The 16558-nt window shown below is 37.2% G+C and overlaps 1 protein-coding gene across 18 annotated transcripts in view; it reads left to right on the forward strand.

The window, feature by feature from the left end:
- The window catches only part of LOC132127699 (disks large homolog 2-like), a 227297-nt gene that overhangs the window by 106718 nt on the left and 104021 nt on the right, over positions 1–16558 (forward strand). For 13 of the 18 annotated variants that reach the window (XM_059539702.1, XM_059539703.1, XM_059539705.1 and 10 more), the window contains 3 exons: positions 12007–12090; positions 12573–12734; positions 14837–14896. In XM_059539702.1, coding sequence (XP_059395685.1) covers positions 12007–12090; positions 12573–12734; positions 14837–14896 — 306 coding nt within the window. The remainder of the gene's footprint in view (positions 1–12006; positions 12091–12572; positions 12735–14836; positions 14897–16558) is intronic. The other 5 variants (XM_059539721.1, XM_059539722.1, XM_059539711.1 and 2 more) reach the window with 1 other exon arrangement.

The following is a 16558-nucleotide window of genomic DNA, read 5'->3' on the forward strand; positions in this document are numbered from 1 at the left end:
AGATGTTTCAAGGTCTCCACAAAATTATTAAGCTGCACAACTTTTTTCAAGAAAGAAAAAAAAGGTTCTTGAGCATTTTTTTATTTTTTTTTATTTCAACAATCATACTGTTTTACTATATTTTTAATCAAATAATACAAATAATACTCTTTTAATAAAGAGACTAATATCAAAACAATTAAAACCTCTTACTAACTCTAAACTTTTGAACAGTAGTGTACATCGTTGGGACGCTTCATCTCTATCCCCAAGCACCGTTAGTAGACAGCAGATAGGATCAGTTGATTCAGCATGAATTTAATATGTGGTTCTGCTAATGTATCAGGATCTGATTAGTCGCAATCCTTCAGTCTTTTCACCTCAGTGAAGCTCTGTGTGAATGCTCCCTCTGCTGGACAACATGAGCGCTTACCCTACCCACATTCCCCTCTCTTCCCCATGTCTTTATGAATTTATAGTTCAGTAATACAACTTGCACTGGCAGCTTTGTGGTAATGAGACTATCAAACTCTCTTTCTAGGTAATATAACTGTGTTTATTGTTAATTAAGTGATGTGCCATATTTTATCCTGACAGCGTCGATACTGTAATTAGCATGCAGTACATCACTTGACTCTACATATGTACCCTATATTTGTAATTACTGTTAAACTAGACTTCATGTGCCAATTTGTGCTTGTGATCCATAACGTGCTGTGTTGAGCTGAATCAGGAGCTTGTTATTGGAGAAAACATAAAAGATCAGCACACAGATAGATTGGTTTTAAACTGTGAGTAATATTTTGTTGACCAAAGCCAGATTTTCTTCCTCGTGCCAACCATGCGAATGACGATTCACTTTCTGACCATTTACCGTGCTGTCAGTTCACATCACGGCATATTCGGTCTCGGAATGTCATGCACAGTTGAGTAGATTCCTAAAATAGAATGACCTTATATTACATTTTACATGGGCTCTGTGCAGTGACAGCTCTGTCGTTTTTAATACTGTGATTTAAAGGGATAATTCACACAAAAATGTTTATTTTTTTATTTACCCAAATAATTTCAAACGTGTACTGTTATTTGGTCATATGGACTACATCAAAGTAGATTACTTTAATTTGGATTTTCTTTTTTTTTTTTTTTACATTTTTGGAGCCTAATGTGTAGCATTTAGTTTTATTTTTACAAAACAAACAAAAAATCTATGATGCATTGTAACTGCATTCAGTAATCCTTCCTAAGGCATCATTACCCATCACATAAAGCAGTTCACGCATGACCACACAACACACAGTGCACATGTAAACACACAGGCCAGTGTGTACTCTGTACCTCCCAAAGGCCCAGGGCTCTAGTGCAGATCCACTCACTGTGTACCTTATGTGTGTTTGTCTATGAATTCATGTTAATTAGATTCACTCTCTGTTTGAACAGAATAAAACACAGAGCCGCATCCCTCTTAGCTGTTATCACACATCTGAGGTGGGATTTACACACTGGTATTTTTAGAAGTGTTTCTTCAGGTTGGTTTGGCACACAGGTGAACTGGCACAAAAACAAATGCTAAGATCTCATAATAGCTTCCTGCAGCTTTCCACATCTATAGGGAAGGCCAGACCCCCTTCTGTTGCTTATAACACGTAAGCTCACAAACATGCACTCATCACCACAAATTCAACATTCCATTTAATGCTAACCAATACAGTAATATTTTTGTATGTTTTATAAACTGAAGTTTTAGTACTGTCTCTCTCGTCATTAGTCTTTAGCCAGTTTTAGCAGTTTTACTCATTTAGGTTGATTAGCCAAATGGTTGTTAACATGATAGGAGAACATCATCATACTGGTAAGCAGCCAATCATTGCAACCCGCACTCTGGGTTTGGCAGTTTGCTGTGCAGGCTTGTAAACATCTCTCTCTCATCTCTTAGAGTTGTGGTAATTTGTCAACTAGCACATCTGCTGTTGTCATAGGAGTTGATCTTAATATACATTCTTGTCTTGGCATAGAAGCCGGGTTGACAAGAAGAGTATTGCATATGTTGTGCTTTTGACTGTGTGTTATTCCTGTGATAGAAAAGTTTAATTTTCAGCAGCCATTACTCCAGTCTTCAGTGTTACATGATCCTTTAGAAATCATTTTAATATTTTATTAACCTTTATTTATAAAGAAAACTCTAAAGCTCTTTTGCAAGAGTGCCCTGGCCAAGATAGGCAGCCCAAATTTATGAATACATAAAAAAACAGTATACAATACACAATAAAATACTACGCAAAAAAACTCACTAAAGATAACAGTCATTATCTGTGTGTATCAGATAATGATACATACAGACTGATGATATTTATGTAAACTATGGAAGCTTTTCGTGTACACATTACAGTGTCGCTAGTTACAGCTGTCTGGTTTTCAAAGAAATCAATCCCAGTAACACTGCTTTCATGCTGAATTTCAAAAAAAGTCTAAAAAGTCACACTTGGCTTTCCTAATAAATTCAGTTGGCAACAAGTATGACATGTAGTTACTTTACCACGATGTTGTCATTAGTTTATCTCACAGAAACACAAAAAAGTCATGATCATTTTAACTTAAAAAAATAAAAAAATAAAACAAAGTTTTGTATATGGAAAATGAAGCATAGGACTTAAGAAAGCTTCAGGCAGACAGGCTTGTGAAATAGTGTGTGACTCAGACCAGAGTAGAGAAAGGGACCAAGGGAAAAAGAGAATTGAGATCTAAATGGAGGCTGCATCCCAGTTGTGTGTGTGTGTTTAGGGAGAACGTTTGTGTTCATGCATTAGGCGGACTCTTGCTTATCCAGGAGTGAAGAGTCTCGTGCTTTCTCTCTGTCTACATCAGTGCTTGTAGCATGAGTGCAGCACTTCTGCTGCGAGAGGAATGTCTCCGATAGTGAGGAACCCCGACTGTTTTGATCCAATGCTCTGCCACTGTAAGGTTGCGTGCCATGACAACACCTTGTCGCTGATGTTCGGATGTAAGGTAGGCATCCATTATCAGTGCTGTTTTACAGGAAAGAAGCTTTTTGAGTTTTTAAGATTATACATGAACTCTTTTTCAAGCTCTAGGAATGCTGCTGTTTTGCCGTGTCAGGAAGTATGTCGGTGGTGTATCACTCAACATTTACTTCTTATGTGGATTATTGGGCTGCAGTTGAACTGTGATCTATTGAAATGTTTTGCTCTGCATGGATGATTTGTTTTAAGTGATTTCATGAGTTTTAAGTCATTCGTGGCATTTATAACCCTCACTTTGAAAACAAGCACTTAAGTGTGGCTTTTTTTTTTTTTTTACAGTAAACCATCTTTAAACCTCTGTAAGGTCACTTGGATCAAGTTGCTAATACCATGGCTAATGTTGTATTCAGTTGACGTGCTGCACTTGTTTGTTTGTTTGCTATCATGTATGGTTCTTCATTCAGAACCAATTAGTCCAGACGGCAGAGGCAGTATGCAGCATAGCATGCTAATTATATAATTCAGCTATGTACAGTAAGTAAAATGAATTGCATGCTGCAGATGTAATTCTGTCACTTGTGCTTGGCTATATGGAGTCACTCAATCGGGTTTATTTATAATGCATAGAAATGTGCAGATTAGTGTATTTAATTAGATGAGAAGTGTTTTAAAGGAGTAAATCACTTAGAATGGACTGTGTGTATGTGTGTGTGTATATATTGTGACGAGTCAGCTGCCTCCTCCCTGATTGTCACCGGCACCCCGTCCTAAATCGGACCGGTCTCTTCCCCGTGCATGCACACTGGTGTCCTCGTGGGTCCAGGAAGGGTGCGTTGAGGGACTCCCGCGCCACAAGAGACGTGAGCTGCTGGACCAGCGATCCGGATGGGAACCGCACTCGTTTACACGGCCGTCGGGCCAGGACGCCGGGCCATCCATCCCCTGCCAGCGCCGCGGCCAACGAGAGTGATACGGCCGCTAGAGGAAGCCGCCACCCCTCGCGCCCCGGACCGAAGAGGGGAGCGCGTGCTGCCGCTGGACTCTGCCCCTTTACCTGGACCCTTCCTCCATGAACACTGCCCGACCCACACGAACCCCGCAGCACAACGAGGACACCAGATTCCCTGTTTATTTTGGACACTCTTCCCCTTTGGCCACCTTTATCCCCTGTTTTATTTGATTTTCTGTTAATAAAAGCCTCTCCGAGGCCTGACGCCATGCCCACTGTGTCTGTCTTGTGCTCCTCCCGCCACAATATATATATATATATATATATATATATATATATATATATATATATATATATATATATATATATATATATATATATATATATATATATATATATAAGATGGAAAAAGTGTTTTAACTGTTTTATGATTTGATTTTGACCCAAATGTGATTCAAAGGAGCAGTGTCATAGTTTGTGTCATATGGTTGTTCATGAATCTGATATTCAGACTTCCACTGAGTGATTTGAAATTTGAAGTTACTCATCATGCTGTTCCAAACTTGACTTTTTGTTTCTCTGGAACACAATGTTATTCTGCAATTATAAAAAAGGATGACACTGTTCTCTTCTATACAGTGAAACTGATTGGGGACCAGAGGTTGCAAAATTCCATAAAAGTAATACCCAAGTCCTCTGAAGATTTTTTTTTTCTGAGGAACAGACTAAAATGAGTTGATTTTCACAGCAAATCTTGCTTTAAAAATCTTGCTTGACTAGTTCTACCATTCACTTTCTATGGTAAACAGTCACTTTCATCTTGTGGAAGAGAGCAGCTCAGACACTCTGCTATAAATATTTTTATGGAGAGTTTTATGTATGTATTTATTTATTTTAGTTTTATAAAGTGATTCATATGTTTCAATTTAAACACAGTATTTTACTTTAGCTTAAGATCTAGTTTAGCATTTTCTCAGTAGCTGAGGAGGTAGAAGTGGCAGGATCTTGCCAGCTGTCGTTAACCCTTCCTTCTTCTGCAGGCTGAATGAACCCTGTGAGCTGACAATGATGAGCTCTGGGTTTATTAGGCCGCAGAAAAGGGGTCAGTGCACACAATCGCGAGGAGATTCCAGAGCCTTCAGCCACGCCACCTCATATTCCCATCTTCTCTCATCTCAAAGAGACCGAGAGTGAGGGAAGTGAGGAAGAAGCCTTTAGCACAGGGGCACGTGAACAAGCTAGATCCACATAGTGTGTTGGAAAAACCCGCAGCCTGTTCAAAAATACATTAATGCACCTCCATACACAAACACATCTGTCCTTATACAAATATATTAGCACATTTTGAAAATCTGTAGACCGCGCTAGCAGCCGTCTATCACATTATCATGCTGCATATGTCCGATTAAAAGTGATATATTGTGATATATCAGATGTTGCAGTATTACTGTATATTTGACACTTGTGTGCGGTGTGAGACAGCTTCCCATTACATTAATCATATATTCTGCACATCACTATGGCATTTAGCATGCAAGCCTGATGCTTTTTTATTAGTCCAGTGTAACACAGGCGTCACTTTGACCATTTTATCTGTTTTACATTACTTTTACATGATGTGCTAAGGTAAACAGTGTGAAACCATGCAGTGTTAAAAAACTGCAACAGCAATAGTCAATCATCATAAACTAATCAGTGCTTACCTCATTAAATATGCATGAGCTTGGTACAGGTCTTGCATTTTCTGCAGTTCACATTTATCATTTACCAAAATGATAAATGTTAACTGCAGAAAATACAAGATTATTATTATTAGAAGCTATATGAAGTGTCAGGTGATTTAGGGGTTCTGATTAGTGTGAGTTCTACTGTGCATGCTTATACTTTTGATTTGCAGATCAGTAGCCTCAGCAAAATAGCTGTGGTCCATTTACTGAGCTGTGACCAGTGACCTGACTGTTATATGTTAGTACAGTGTAGTGCTAAAGCATCATTGATGAACTCTGCCTCATTCATTGCCGCTGTAGTGGTTCCGTCAGAGACACACAAACAATGTGGCATTCTGTGCTGTCATTATTTCTATGATGTTTCAGAATCTGAATAAATTCAGTTAAAATGCCACTTATTCAATTATTTTTTTAATAAAGTCCAAAGGTGGTTGTAGGAATTCTGGGTGATCTGCTCTGACAGAATATAGTATATTTACTTTATTCTGTTTATGCTGCTTTATTTTATTTTTTGGACACAGAAGGGCCACCATTCAAGTGGGAATGAAACATGCCATGGAGGGATAAATAAAGTATTTTAAAATAAATATGGTGGGTAATTCAAAGCAATGGTTTACAGATCACAATGCAAGCAGGAGAAATCTCATATTATGCTTGTCATGATCACATGTGACAACATGTAGGATCAACACTGTTCATGTACCGCAAATGTACCGAGGCACTGAAATGTAGTCCCTTTGTTTTTGTTTTTGCCCTACACTGTACATGACGTGAGTACAGTTAGCTATTTAGGTTTGTACGTTAGCATGGACTCACTAACTTCAGCGGTAGCTAATTTTAGCCAGAGAGACCTTGCTGAAGCACTAGATGACATTAATGTACTGCTTGAGCAGATGAAAATAGTAACTTAATGAGTGTATGACAACAAGAAAATTAAAGTTTTTTTTCTTAATTGGGATTGGGGTTTAATGCTTAGGGACATTTTGCTCAGTTTTGGTTGGGTTTAGGAAATGTAACAAAACAAATTCTATCGCCTATCTTCTCAGGATACCTGGAATCAGTGTTAGAAGTACCCCTGGCACATCATTTTTACATTTTTGCAGCATAAACACCATCAAACCGATGCAAGCTTCAGATCTTCCAATGTTTCTCTATGGCTCTGAAACTTAAAGCTGTCCGATTTCCACTCCCTCTGCAACTGATACTCGACTGCCATTGGCTCATCTGCGTTCGAGGGGAGGGGCTATTCTAAAACCACACCAAAGGGCATGGAAATTTATGTGGGTGATTTACTGACAATGAGCAAATTAAAGAACACAGACATAACATCTCATCTCGACCAACGCAATATACAAAGCGCAGTGCAAATTTGTTTAGTCGCAAATAAAATGCAGGTCCAGGTGATTTACAACACTGGTGCAAAATCGTTAAAGACATGCTTTTTGGGGCATTAAATAATGCCGCAAATACCAATTAAACAAGCGCAAATGTAAGTAAATTGCATTTCTTGATTCTTTTTAATACTGTTCTCCCATAAATTTTGCGTCTGAAATGGAAACTCCAACAAATTTATGTACAGTAAGGTCAGGCGCAAAAATTACTGTGCCCATGCCTTTTCAGTGCTAATTCTTCACTGCACAACTTTAGTAAATCCTGATAATACTATTTTAATACCAAAAGACATTTTGCGCTGGTGCGAGCTTTTAGTTTAGTTATTATTTATTTATTAGTAGTTAGTTATTTATTTATTTACAAGTACTCCAATTTAGTTGAGTAACCATGATTTAGTTTATGAATATTCAGTGTAGTGTGAACCGTTGCTAATTATCTTATAGGACTTTTAAGGCAGAACAACAGGAAATTCTCTATGACAGGAAGGACACAGAAGCATTTCGTGTTGTAGTTATTTGTAGTGCCTTTACCCACTTCTCTTTCTTGGCTTTAATAAAACCTGTTCAATCCCATCACTATCACTGCAGCCCGTTAGCTCTGTGTATCCACCAAGGAGAGAGGATTTGCATCTTTATTTTCAGTTTTGTTTACCAGTTCTTCCCTGTTCCGTTCCCCTCATTACGTTTGTAACAATAAGCAGATTAGCTGTGGCTGGCAAATATTTTCTTGTTTTTTCTTTTATAGACAGTTCCAAGCAGTTTGCCGGCAAAGTCTGTAATCTTCAAAGGCATGTTTAATGTCCTCAGAGGTCTGAAGTCAGGGAAGAGACCTTCAGAGTGAAAATATCGTCCAAGGATTCTGCTGAAAAAACCATGTTATACTATCATGACTAGCTGCTGGATTTGTTGACCAGCACAACACAATATATGCTTGTCTTCTCCACAAATCCAAAAGTTGAAAATTCCTGTTTCGGAGTGGTCGCAGACAGCCTAAATATAGCGTGGCGGGTGTTTCTTAATTGAATCTCTGAGTGTGCATTTTATACGGAAGATATTTCCCTACCATTTACTGCTATGGAGTATGTATGAGGGCTGCTATTAGCCTAGGCTGGATAATTGCAGGTAATAATAGTGTAGAAAGAACAAGTCAGGGGCAACAAGAGATGCTGACAGCATTTGAGAGAGGGAGACAATAGCTTTTAAATAGCTTTTAAAGAAAGGTTAAGACGGTTACACGACCTGCTACTCTTTGAGAACCCTGGGGATGACCTTTTCTCATCCACCTGTCATTACTTTAAATTAACATCATTTATCTCTGCCTTCACATACAGTAATACAGCAGTTCAGCACACTGCATTTTTGCAGCATGTAGTACATTGGCAGTGAAAATAATGTGTATATGTACTTATATAGTGTAACATAGCATTTCATTAGCATTTTGCTAAGTCGATCATTTAATACTCTTTTATGGACATCAAAATTAAGGATTTTGTGTCTTAGTTCTTGCATCAGATACATGATGTTCAAAGTGGTTAATGTTTTGTGGTATGTGTGTATTCTTAGTACAACTTTCATTCTGTTATTTAGATCTCTTGTGACTTCTTCCCTCAGATGAACTGTCTCACATATGTCAGCTATCAGACTGCCAGCTGACAGTCCGCATGGCAGTCTGCAGCTCAGAAATCCAGATTCATAGCATTGGATAACTTATGACTCAAGAATGTCCCACACCTTTGATCTATCTCTCAGAGAACCTTCATCAAACATCCACTATGTATCAGTGTATCCTTTGTGAAGAGGACAGTCCCAGAATGCATTGGACCAATATTTGTGGGGAAAAGGGCATTTTTGAGCATTAAAGGCTTCTTTCAAAAAACAAAATAAATAATTATAATTAAAACCCTTACCACTGCAAACTGTTGAAGCATAACGTATACAAAAAATGTTGAATAAAAATAATTGTCTGTGGCTATTATCAGTTATGATACTACCTTAGAAGGCTGTGAGGTGTCTTACTATGCTTTGGAACAGTGATGATGTTTTCTTTCTTGAGTTTTAGATAGAAGATTCTAAAACTCTTCTATGTTGGAGCATTCCAGCTGTTTCTCTGAGGATTAGGGATAATGAGAAATACTGTGTAAAGCACATCTACCTCAGTGCATAATGCTCGTCAGTAAGGTGTAGGATAATTACTCTGTGCTGTGCATGGAGTCATTTCATCAGAGAGAATTAAAGCCCTCATGTTCTCTGCAGGTGGGCTCAAGCAGCCTAAGCCCCTGAAATATAATTATGTGCATACATTTTTTTTTTTACACTCCGTATAGAGGATTTTAAATCCATAGTGTGATGGTGAGTCCACTGACAAGGAGATACTTGAGCTTTTTTGATTGCAGAAGTGGTAATTATGGCTCTCAGCTGCCCCCATATTCGTAATATTAATTACATTTGTGCATTTGGTATATGCTATTACTCAAAGTGAGTTGTGTTACATTCAAGATTTTATTAGAGATTTTAATCAGTTACATGCCTTCTCTGGGAATTGACAACTGGCAGTGCTGGCTTGACAATTGGCAACATCTACTTGATTATTTTTTATTTTATTTTTTCAGCTTGGTGTTTCAATTTGTGGGATAGCAATTGTCTTTTTTCCACCAGGAGGATATTTTGTGTAATTTTCTTGTTTTTTTTTTTTTTTTAATAGGACATTTGAGTCTGAAAAGTGTCTCATTTGTCATCTAAAAGCAGGCTTACAGAGCCTGGTGCTTCCAAATAAAGGCAAGGTTGTTGGCTTTCAAACAGTAAATGAGTAGTAAATTGCAGTTTGTTCAGTCTCTGTGTATTTTTATTTGTGCGTGTGTGTGTGTATATGGCACGTCAGATTGTACTTTTTTGTTGGTCTAAGCTTCTCCCCTTGTGTTTGTTTTGGTTCATTTGTGTGAGGCTGGTGAATAGCCTACACTACTTTTCACAAGTTTTTTTTTTTTTTTTTTGGGAAGGTTGCATTAAATTAATCAAAAGTGAAAGTAAATGCATTCATAATGTAACAAAATATTTATATTTCAATTATCTTTTCATCTTTCTGTTCATCAAAGAAAGAAAAATGATCACATTTTCCACAAAAATTGTAAGCGTTTTCAAAATTGATGATGAAAACTTCTTGAGCACCAAATCAGGATATTACAATGAATTTTGAAGGATCATGTGAAAACTGTTGAAAATGTATTATATTTTAAAATATATTAAAATAAACAATGCCAATATTAAATGTAATAATATTTCACAATGTTACTGATTTTACTGTATTTTGATCAATAAAATGCAGATTTGGTGAGCATAAGAAAGTTCTACCAAACCCCAACTTTTGAACTGTAGTGTATGTACAATTACAAACCTGATTCCAAAAAGTTGGGACACTGTACAAATTGTGAGTAAGAAAAGGAATGAAATCATTTACAAATCTCAAACTTATATTTTATTCACAATAGAATATAGATAACATATCTATATTGTTGAAAGTGAGACATTTTGAAATGTCATGCCAAATATTGGCTCATTTTGGATTTCATGAGAGCTACAAAAAAAAAAGTTGGGACAGGTAGCAATAAGAGGCCGGAAAAGTTAAATGTACATATAAGGAACAGCTGGAGGACCAATGTGCAACTTATAAGGTCAATTGGTAATTCCCAATGCTGCGACAATAAATAGTGGAGCAATATCAGAAAGGAGTTTCTCAGAGAAAAATTGCAAAGAGTTTGAAATTATTATTATCTACAGTGCATAATATCATCCAAAGATTCAGAGAATCTGGAAAAAATCTCTCTGCGCAAGGGTCAAGATCAGAAAACCATACTGGATGCCCATGATTTTCGGGACCTTAGATGGCACTGCATCACATACAGGAATGCTACTGTAATGGAAATCACAACATGGACTCAGGAATACTTCCAGAAAACATTGTCAGTGAACACAATCCACCGTGCCATTCGCCGTTGCCGGCTAAAACTCTATAGGTCAAAAAAGAAGACATATCTAAACGTGATCCAGAAGCGCAGCCATTTTCTCTGTGCCAAGGCTCATTTAAAATGGACTGTGGCAAAGTGGAAAACTGTTCTGTGGTCAGACAAATCAAAATTTGAAGTTCTTTTTGGAAAACTGGGACGCCATATCATCCTGACTAAAGAGGACAAGGACAACCCAAGTTGTTATCAGCGCTCAGTTCAGAACCCTGCATCTCTGAAGGTATGGGGTTGCATGAGTGCATGTGGCATGGGCAGCTTACACATCTGGAAAGGCACCATCAATGCTGAAAGGTATACCCAAGTTCTAGAACAACATATGCTCCCATCCAGACGTCGTCTCTTTCAGGGAAGACCTTGCATTTTCCTACATGACAATGCCACATACTGCATCAACTACAACATCATGGCTGCGTAGAAGAAGGATCCAGGGTACTGAAATGGCCAGCCTGCAGTCCACATTTTTCACCCATAGAAAACATTTGGCGCATCATATAGAGGAAGATGCGACAAAGAAGACCTAAGACAGTTGAGCAACTAGAAGCCTGTATTAGACAAGAATGGGACAACATTCCTATTCCAAAAACTTGAGCAACTTGTCTCCTCAGTCCCCAGACGTTTGCAGACTGTTTTAAAAAAAGAAGAGGGGATGCCACACATTTGTAAACATGGCCTTGTCCCAAATTTTTTTTGAGATGTGTTGATGCCATTAAATTTAAAATCAACTTATTTTCCCCTTAAAATGATACATTTTCTCAAAATGATATTCATTTTCTTTAAACATTTGATATGTCATCTATGTTGTATTCTGAACAAAATATTGAAATTTGAAACTTCCACATCATTGCATTCTGTTTTTATTCACAATTTGTACAGTGTCCTAATTTTTTTGTATTTAAATGATTCAGCTTAACTGACTGTGATTGGTTGTTCACAGTTGGGCTCCTGTGTGTGTGTTTACAGAACAGGCCTCCAGCAGTACAGGGCTCCCAGCACCAAAGCAGCTCTCCAGCATGTATGAACCCAGCCCTGATGAGCTCCCCCTGGGTGAGACGGAAAAACAGGGGCTGTGCCATAACAAAATTCTCTCTGTTTGTCAAGAACGGATGTGCTGCACTGTGTTGCATCTTCATTTTACACATTTTCACTGTTGTTTTCAGAAACATCAAAGGTTTAGATGAAACAGATGACCATCCTGCTTTGATCGCATGCAGAGCAAACCACTTAGAACTTCTCCTTCTTGACTGGAGCATGTCAGCAGCAGTGCTTTGCTTTAATGTCACATGCATGCTGTTGCTCACAGAAAATATGAAACTTCACCATGCATCATGATATCAGTCATTCTTAATTCTCCAAATAATGAATTGGCTTGTTCATCTCACAGGGCACAGAACTCATTGGCTGAAAGTCATTTACGTCGTTGCATTTTGCTCTGCAGTGGATTGTGGGATTTCTTTCTGCCCTTTCTCATTTAGTTTTTCTCTGCTTTCCTTTCTATCCCCATCTCTTCTTTCTTTTCACATATATAGTACCGGTACCAGGATGATGATTCCTCTCCTCCAGAACATGGCTTCCTGCGGCTTACCAATGAAAGTCGAGCGCCGGAGCTGGTGCATGTATCGGAGAAGAACCTCTCGGAAATTGAGAATGTGCATGGCTACGTTTCCCACTCTCACATTTCACCACTTAAGGTAAGTCACCCTTTCTCGGACCATCCAAAATGTAACACATTGGCCCTCTTCACATTGCCTTCTTTCACCTCCTCCTTTTTTTTCAACTGTATGTCTGTGTGTCTGGTTGCCTCTTTGAGTGACCAGTTTTCCATGTCATGTTTTCATTCCTCATTTATATAAACATTTTTAAAAAAATCTAAAGAAATTTTTTTTTTTTTTTTTTTTTTTTAATGCATTTATTAGAAAGAGTTTGACCTGTAAGACATTTGTTGGACCAGTTGTAGGTTATGTGTTAGTCTTCATTATAGCCCTAGTGCTGTGCTAAGCTCTGCTGTTGTGATATGACTTCTCAACACTAGATGGTGCTCAATTATTAGTTTAAAAGCAGGGGATTATGGCAGCAGGTAGGTTATTTTGTACTGTGTTTGTCAGACACAGTAAAATCATCAGAAATATTTTTTTATAAATATTTCACCACCTTTTAAATCCTAGTACAATTACAATTATTTATTTTATTTTAATATTTATTTATAAAATTTGAAAGAGGAATTTGGGGTCAGTAAGATTTATAAGACACGGTATAAGATTTATAAGAAACAGTACAAACAGTCATATTGTGAAGTATTCACACTTTCACACGCGATTCAAAATAACCATTTATTTTTTTTGTATATTTTAAAATGCAGTTTAAAGCTGAATTTTCAGCAGCCGTTACTCCAGTCATCAATATCACATCCTTCATGAATCATTCTAATATTATGATTTTCAGAAACATTTTTTATTTTTTTATTAGCAATGTTGAGAACAGTTGTGCATCTTAATTTTGCAAAAGCCTTTGATACATCATTTTTTTCAGGATTCTTTGATGAATCATTTATTTGAAATCTATTTTTTTATATTTATAACAATGTAGAAGTTTTTGCTGTCACTTTTGATCAGTTTAATCGATTTAAATAAAAGGTTACTGACCCCAAACATTTTTAACAATAGTATATATTTTTGGTAAAATACAATTAATAAATGTATTTATTAATGACAATTTAATTAATTAAAATTAAATAACAAAATTAATTTAAATAAAATACTCCAATAAGAAATTAATATCAATTCAAGAAAAACTTGACAAATAGTAAAAATAAATAAATTATATATGTATGTGTGTATAAAAACCATATTTATTTATTTCAGAATTGAAAGCTTTTGTTGCTGCTTTTCTATGAACAGATATGTTCCGGCTGGAGTCACGCTCTCTGTCAGATAGACATTACCATCCTCTGCCTCATCTGATTGTCTGCAGATGATTCAAAAGCTCTGTGCTTTTATTTGATCTTGGGTAGTGTATGATTTTATTCCAGAGTGTATAGACCTGTCTGAAGCATTAGGCTCATCAGAATTCTGCACTGTCATCTCTTGTGCAGACAGTGTTTTAAGACCTCAATCTTTCTATTTTGCCAACAGTCGCTTCTCCCCCAGTCACATAACAACCTCTATCCTACAGACGTGATTTCTCAGAGTAAACTCTCGTCGATGCTCAGGCGCAGGATGTTATTTGTCAGTAGGACTAAAAAAACCCTGCACTGACCTACTCCTCTCACTTCCTGTTCCCCGAAGCAAGGTGAGGGATGAGAGGTAAAGAGCAAGATGCTCTTACGTTCTATCTGCACTATTTTTAAGTGGTTGGTTTATACACACATGCATCAGGCAGATATCTTTAGTCGCTATGTCGCATCTCACTGTTTTTTTTTTTAGCATCTTACACCATGAGCATAGAATTTAGTTTTGGGCTAAATGTGTTCAACTTTTCATTTTGAGAACCCTGCATTCTGTTCCATTTCTTTCCATCTAGCTGTTTATTAAAAGCAAAAGTGCGCTCTGTGTGAACAGTCTCAGACTGCTTTTACCGGTCGTGTGCAGCAAGTTCCGGAAGGTCAGAGCCAAAATAACCTTGAAATCAAAGCCTCATCCAGCCATCTTTTGTTTTCCCTCCTTTCTTCCTCTCATGGTTCATGCACTACGTCTGCGTTTTTATCTTCTCTCATCCTGTCTCCTCAGCCTCTCTCTTCCCTCCCTGAGTGCAGCCGACATGCTGGTGACGCTCTTTTGTATTTTCTCACCTGCAGCCTGCGCTGGTTACCCGGTTTGATCTAACATACCCGGGGGTGACCGCAGCAAACTACCTGGCAAGTTTTGTGATATTTATTTTGAGTGTGTCTATTTTTTCACATTGTTTTCTTGTTGTTGTGGTGGTGGTGGTGAATTTTGTTGTTGTGGTTCATCCGTACTCAGGAACATTACGTCTGTGCCAATGTTCCGACACTGTGTGACATCCGCATCAAATTCTTCAGAGGGTCTGAATAACAGACCGCTGGCTCTTCAACCAGAACTTCCCTTTGAAGAAACCCATTTGTGCAGTGAAATCACATTTATTTTCTCCAAATATGTTTGACACAAGTGAAATCAATTTTTGTGATGTTCATCTTTTTTTTTTACCCGTGATGTTTGTTTTGGGGTTAATATGTCGTTCAGTGTGATCGCTGCTGATATTTGATGACTTTTAATGCAGGTACATTGACCATTGAAAGAAATTTGTGTTGGTTTCTTTTAGTGTGTGTGTGAGTGTGTAGATGTGTGTGAATGAGCATCTTTGAAAAATCTACCTTCTTGCATTAGCAGTCAGTTATCATACACAGTCCGTGTGGCAGTTACAGTTTGTGTTACACTTCTGGTAGCGCTCTGCCTTATCAGGCCTTCCAGAAACTCTTAAATGCACACACAGAAAAGTAAACACACACAAACACACACACAATCTTGAAACACACTTGAACCATCCTCATGGCCTCTTCAGACTGTCAGTTGTGCTAATGCTACAGCCTCAGTAGACCGTCACCATGACAGCCTGTCCTCTTCAACTCTCCACACTCACGCCAGGGACGCTCCGCTGAAAATTAGCTAACAGCTTCAACGTGTAGATCTGTCACACCTCAGGATTGAATGCGGTACAAGTTAATCCTGAGATAAACAAAAATGCAAGCATCAACTGCTGTTGAGTAACTAAAGTATGCACAGTGTGTCTCTGTAGGAGGTATATGTTGTGGTCAATAATCTATAGATATGCAAAATGTATACTTTTAGTTGTTTTTAATATTACATTAAATGTTTTCTTTATATTATTATTAAATGCCTTTAAATATTTTTTATATTAAATATGAAATATCATAATATCTCATGATACTATTAATATGAAATATTTTATTGGGTAAAAAAATAGGTAACATTATTTTCAATATATTTTACATTTCTAGGAATTTAAATGTTTATTAATGTTATATTTACCATAGTATTATTAAATAATGTTGAACAATTCACAGGTCAGAGTTTACCAAACTTGAACTTTGCTATACTGTATTTATATATATATATATATATATATATATATATATATATATATATATATATATATATATATATATATAACTGTATTTTATGCATTCGTAAGCTTAATTGCATGCAGAAATTACTAGAGCTTTAAAAAAAAAAAAAAAACGCTAAGCTTTAAACTGATTGGCTGTATTTATTAGTAACAACTAGACGAGATATGTTGACGATAGGACTCATTCCTGTCTAAGTGAGCAGTTTTTGGCCAGAATAAGTTGAGGACAAGACTTTGTATAGATGGTCAAAGGTCTGTCTAAATGAGACTATTAGAAGCTTTCAGACTTGATGCACTCTATTCAGCAGCCAAACTTGTTGATTAAATCACTTTCGACTTTCTCTGCATGCATATTCTAGCCTTGTCGTCCCCTCGTGTCTCGGAGAGAGTGAGTGTGAGACTATTATGCCAA

The sequence above is a fragment of the Carassius carassius genome, chromosome 45 (genome assembly GCF_963082965.1).
Source record: "Carassius carassius chromosome 45, fCarCar2.1, whole genome shotgun sequence".
Lineage (NCBI taxonomy): Eukaryota > Metazoa > Chordata > Actinopteri > Cypriniformes > Cyprinidae > Carassius > Carassius carassius.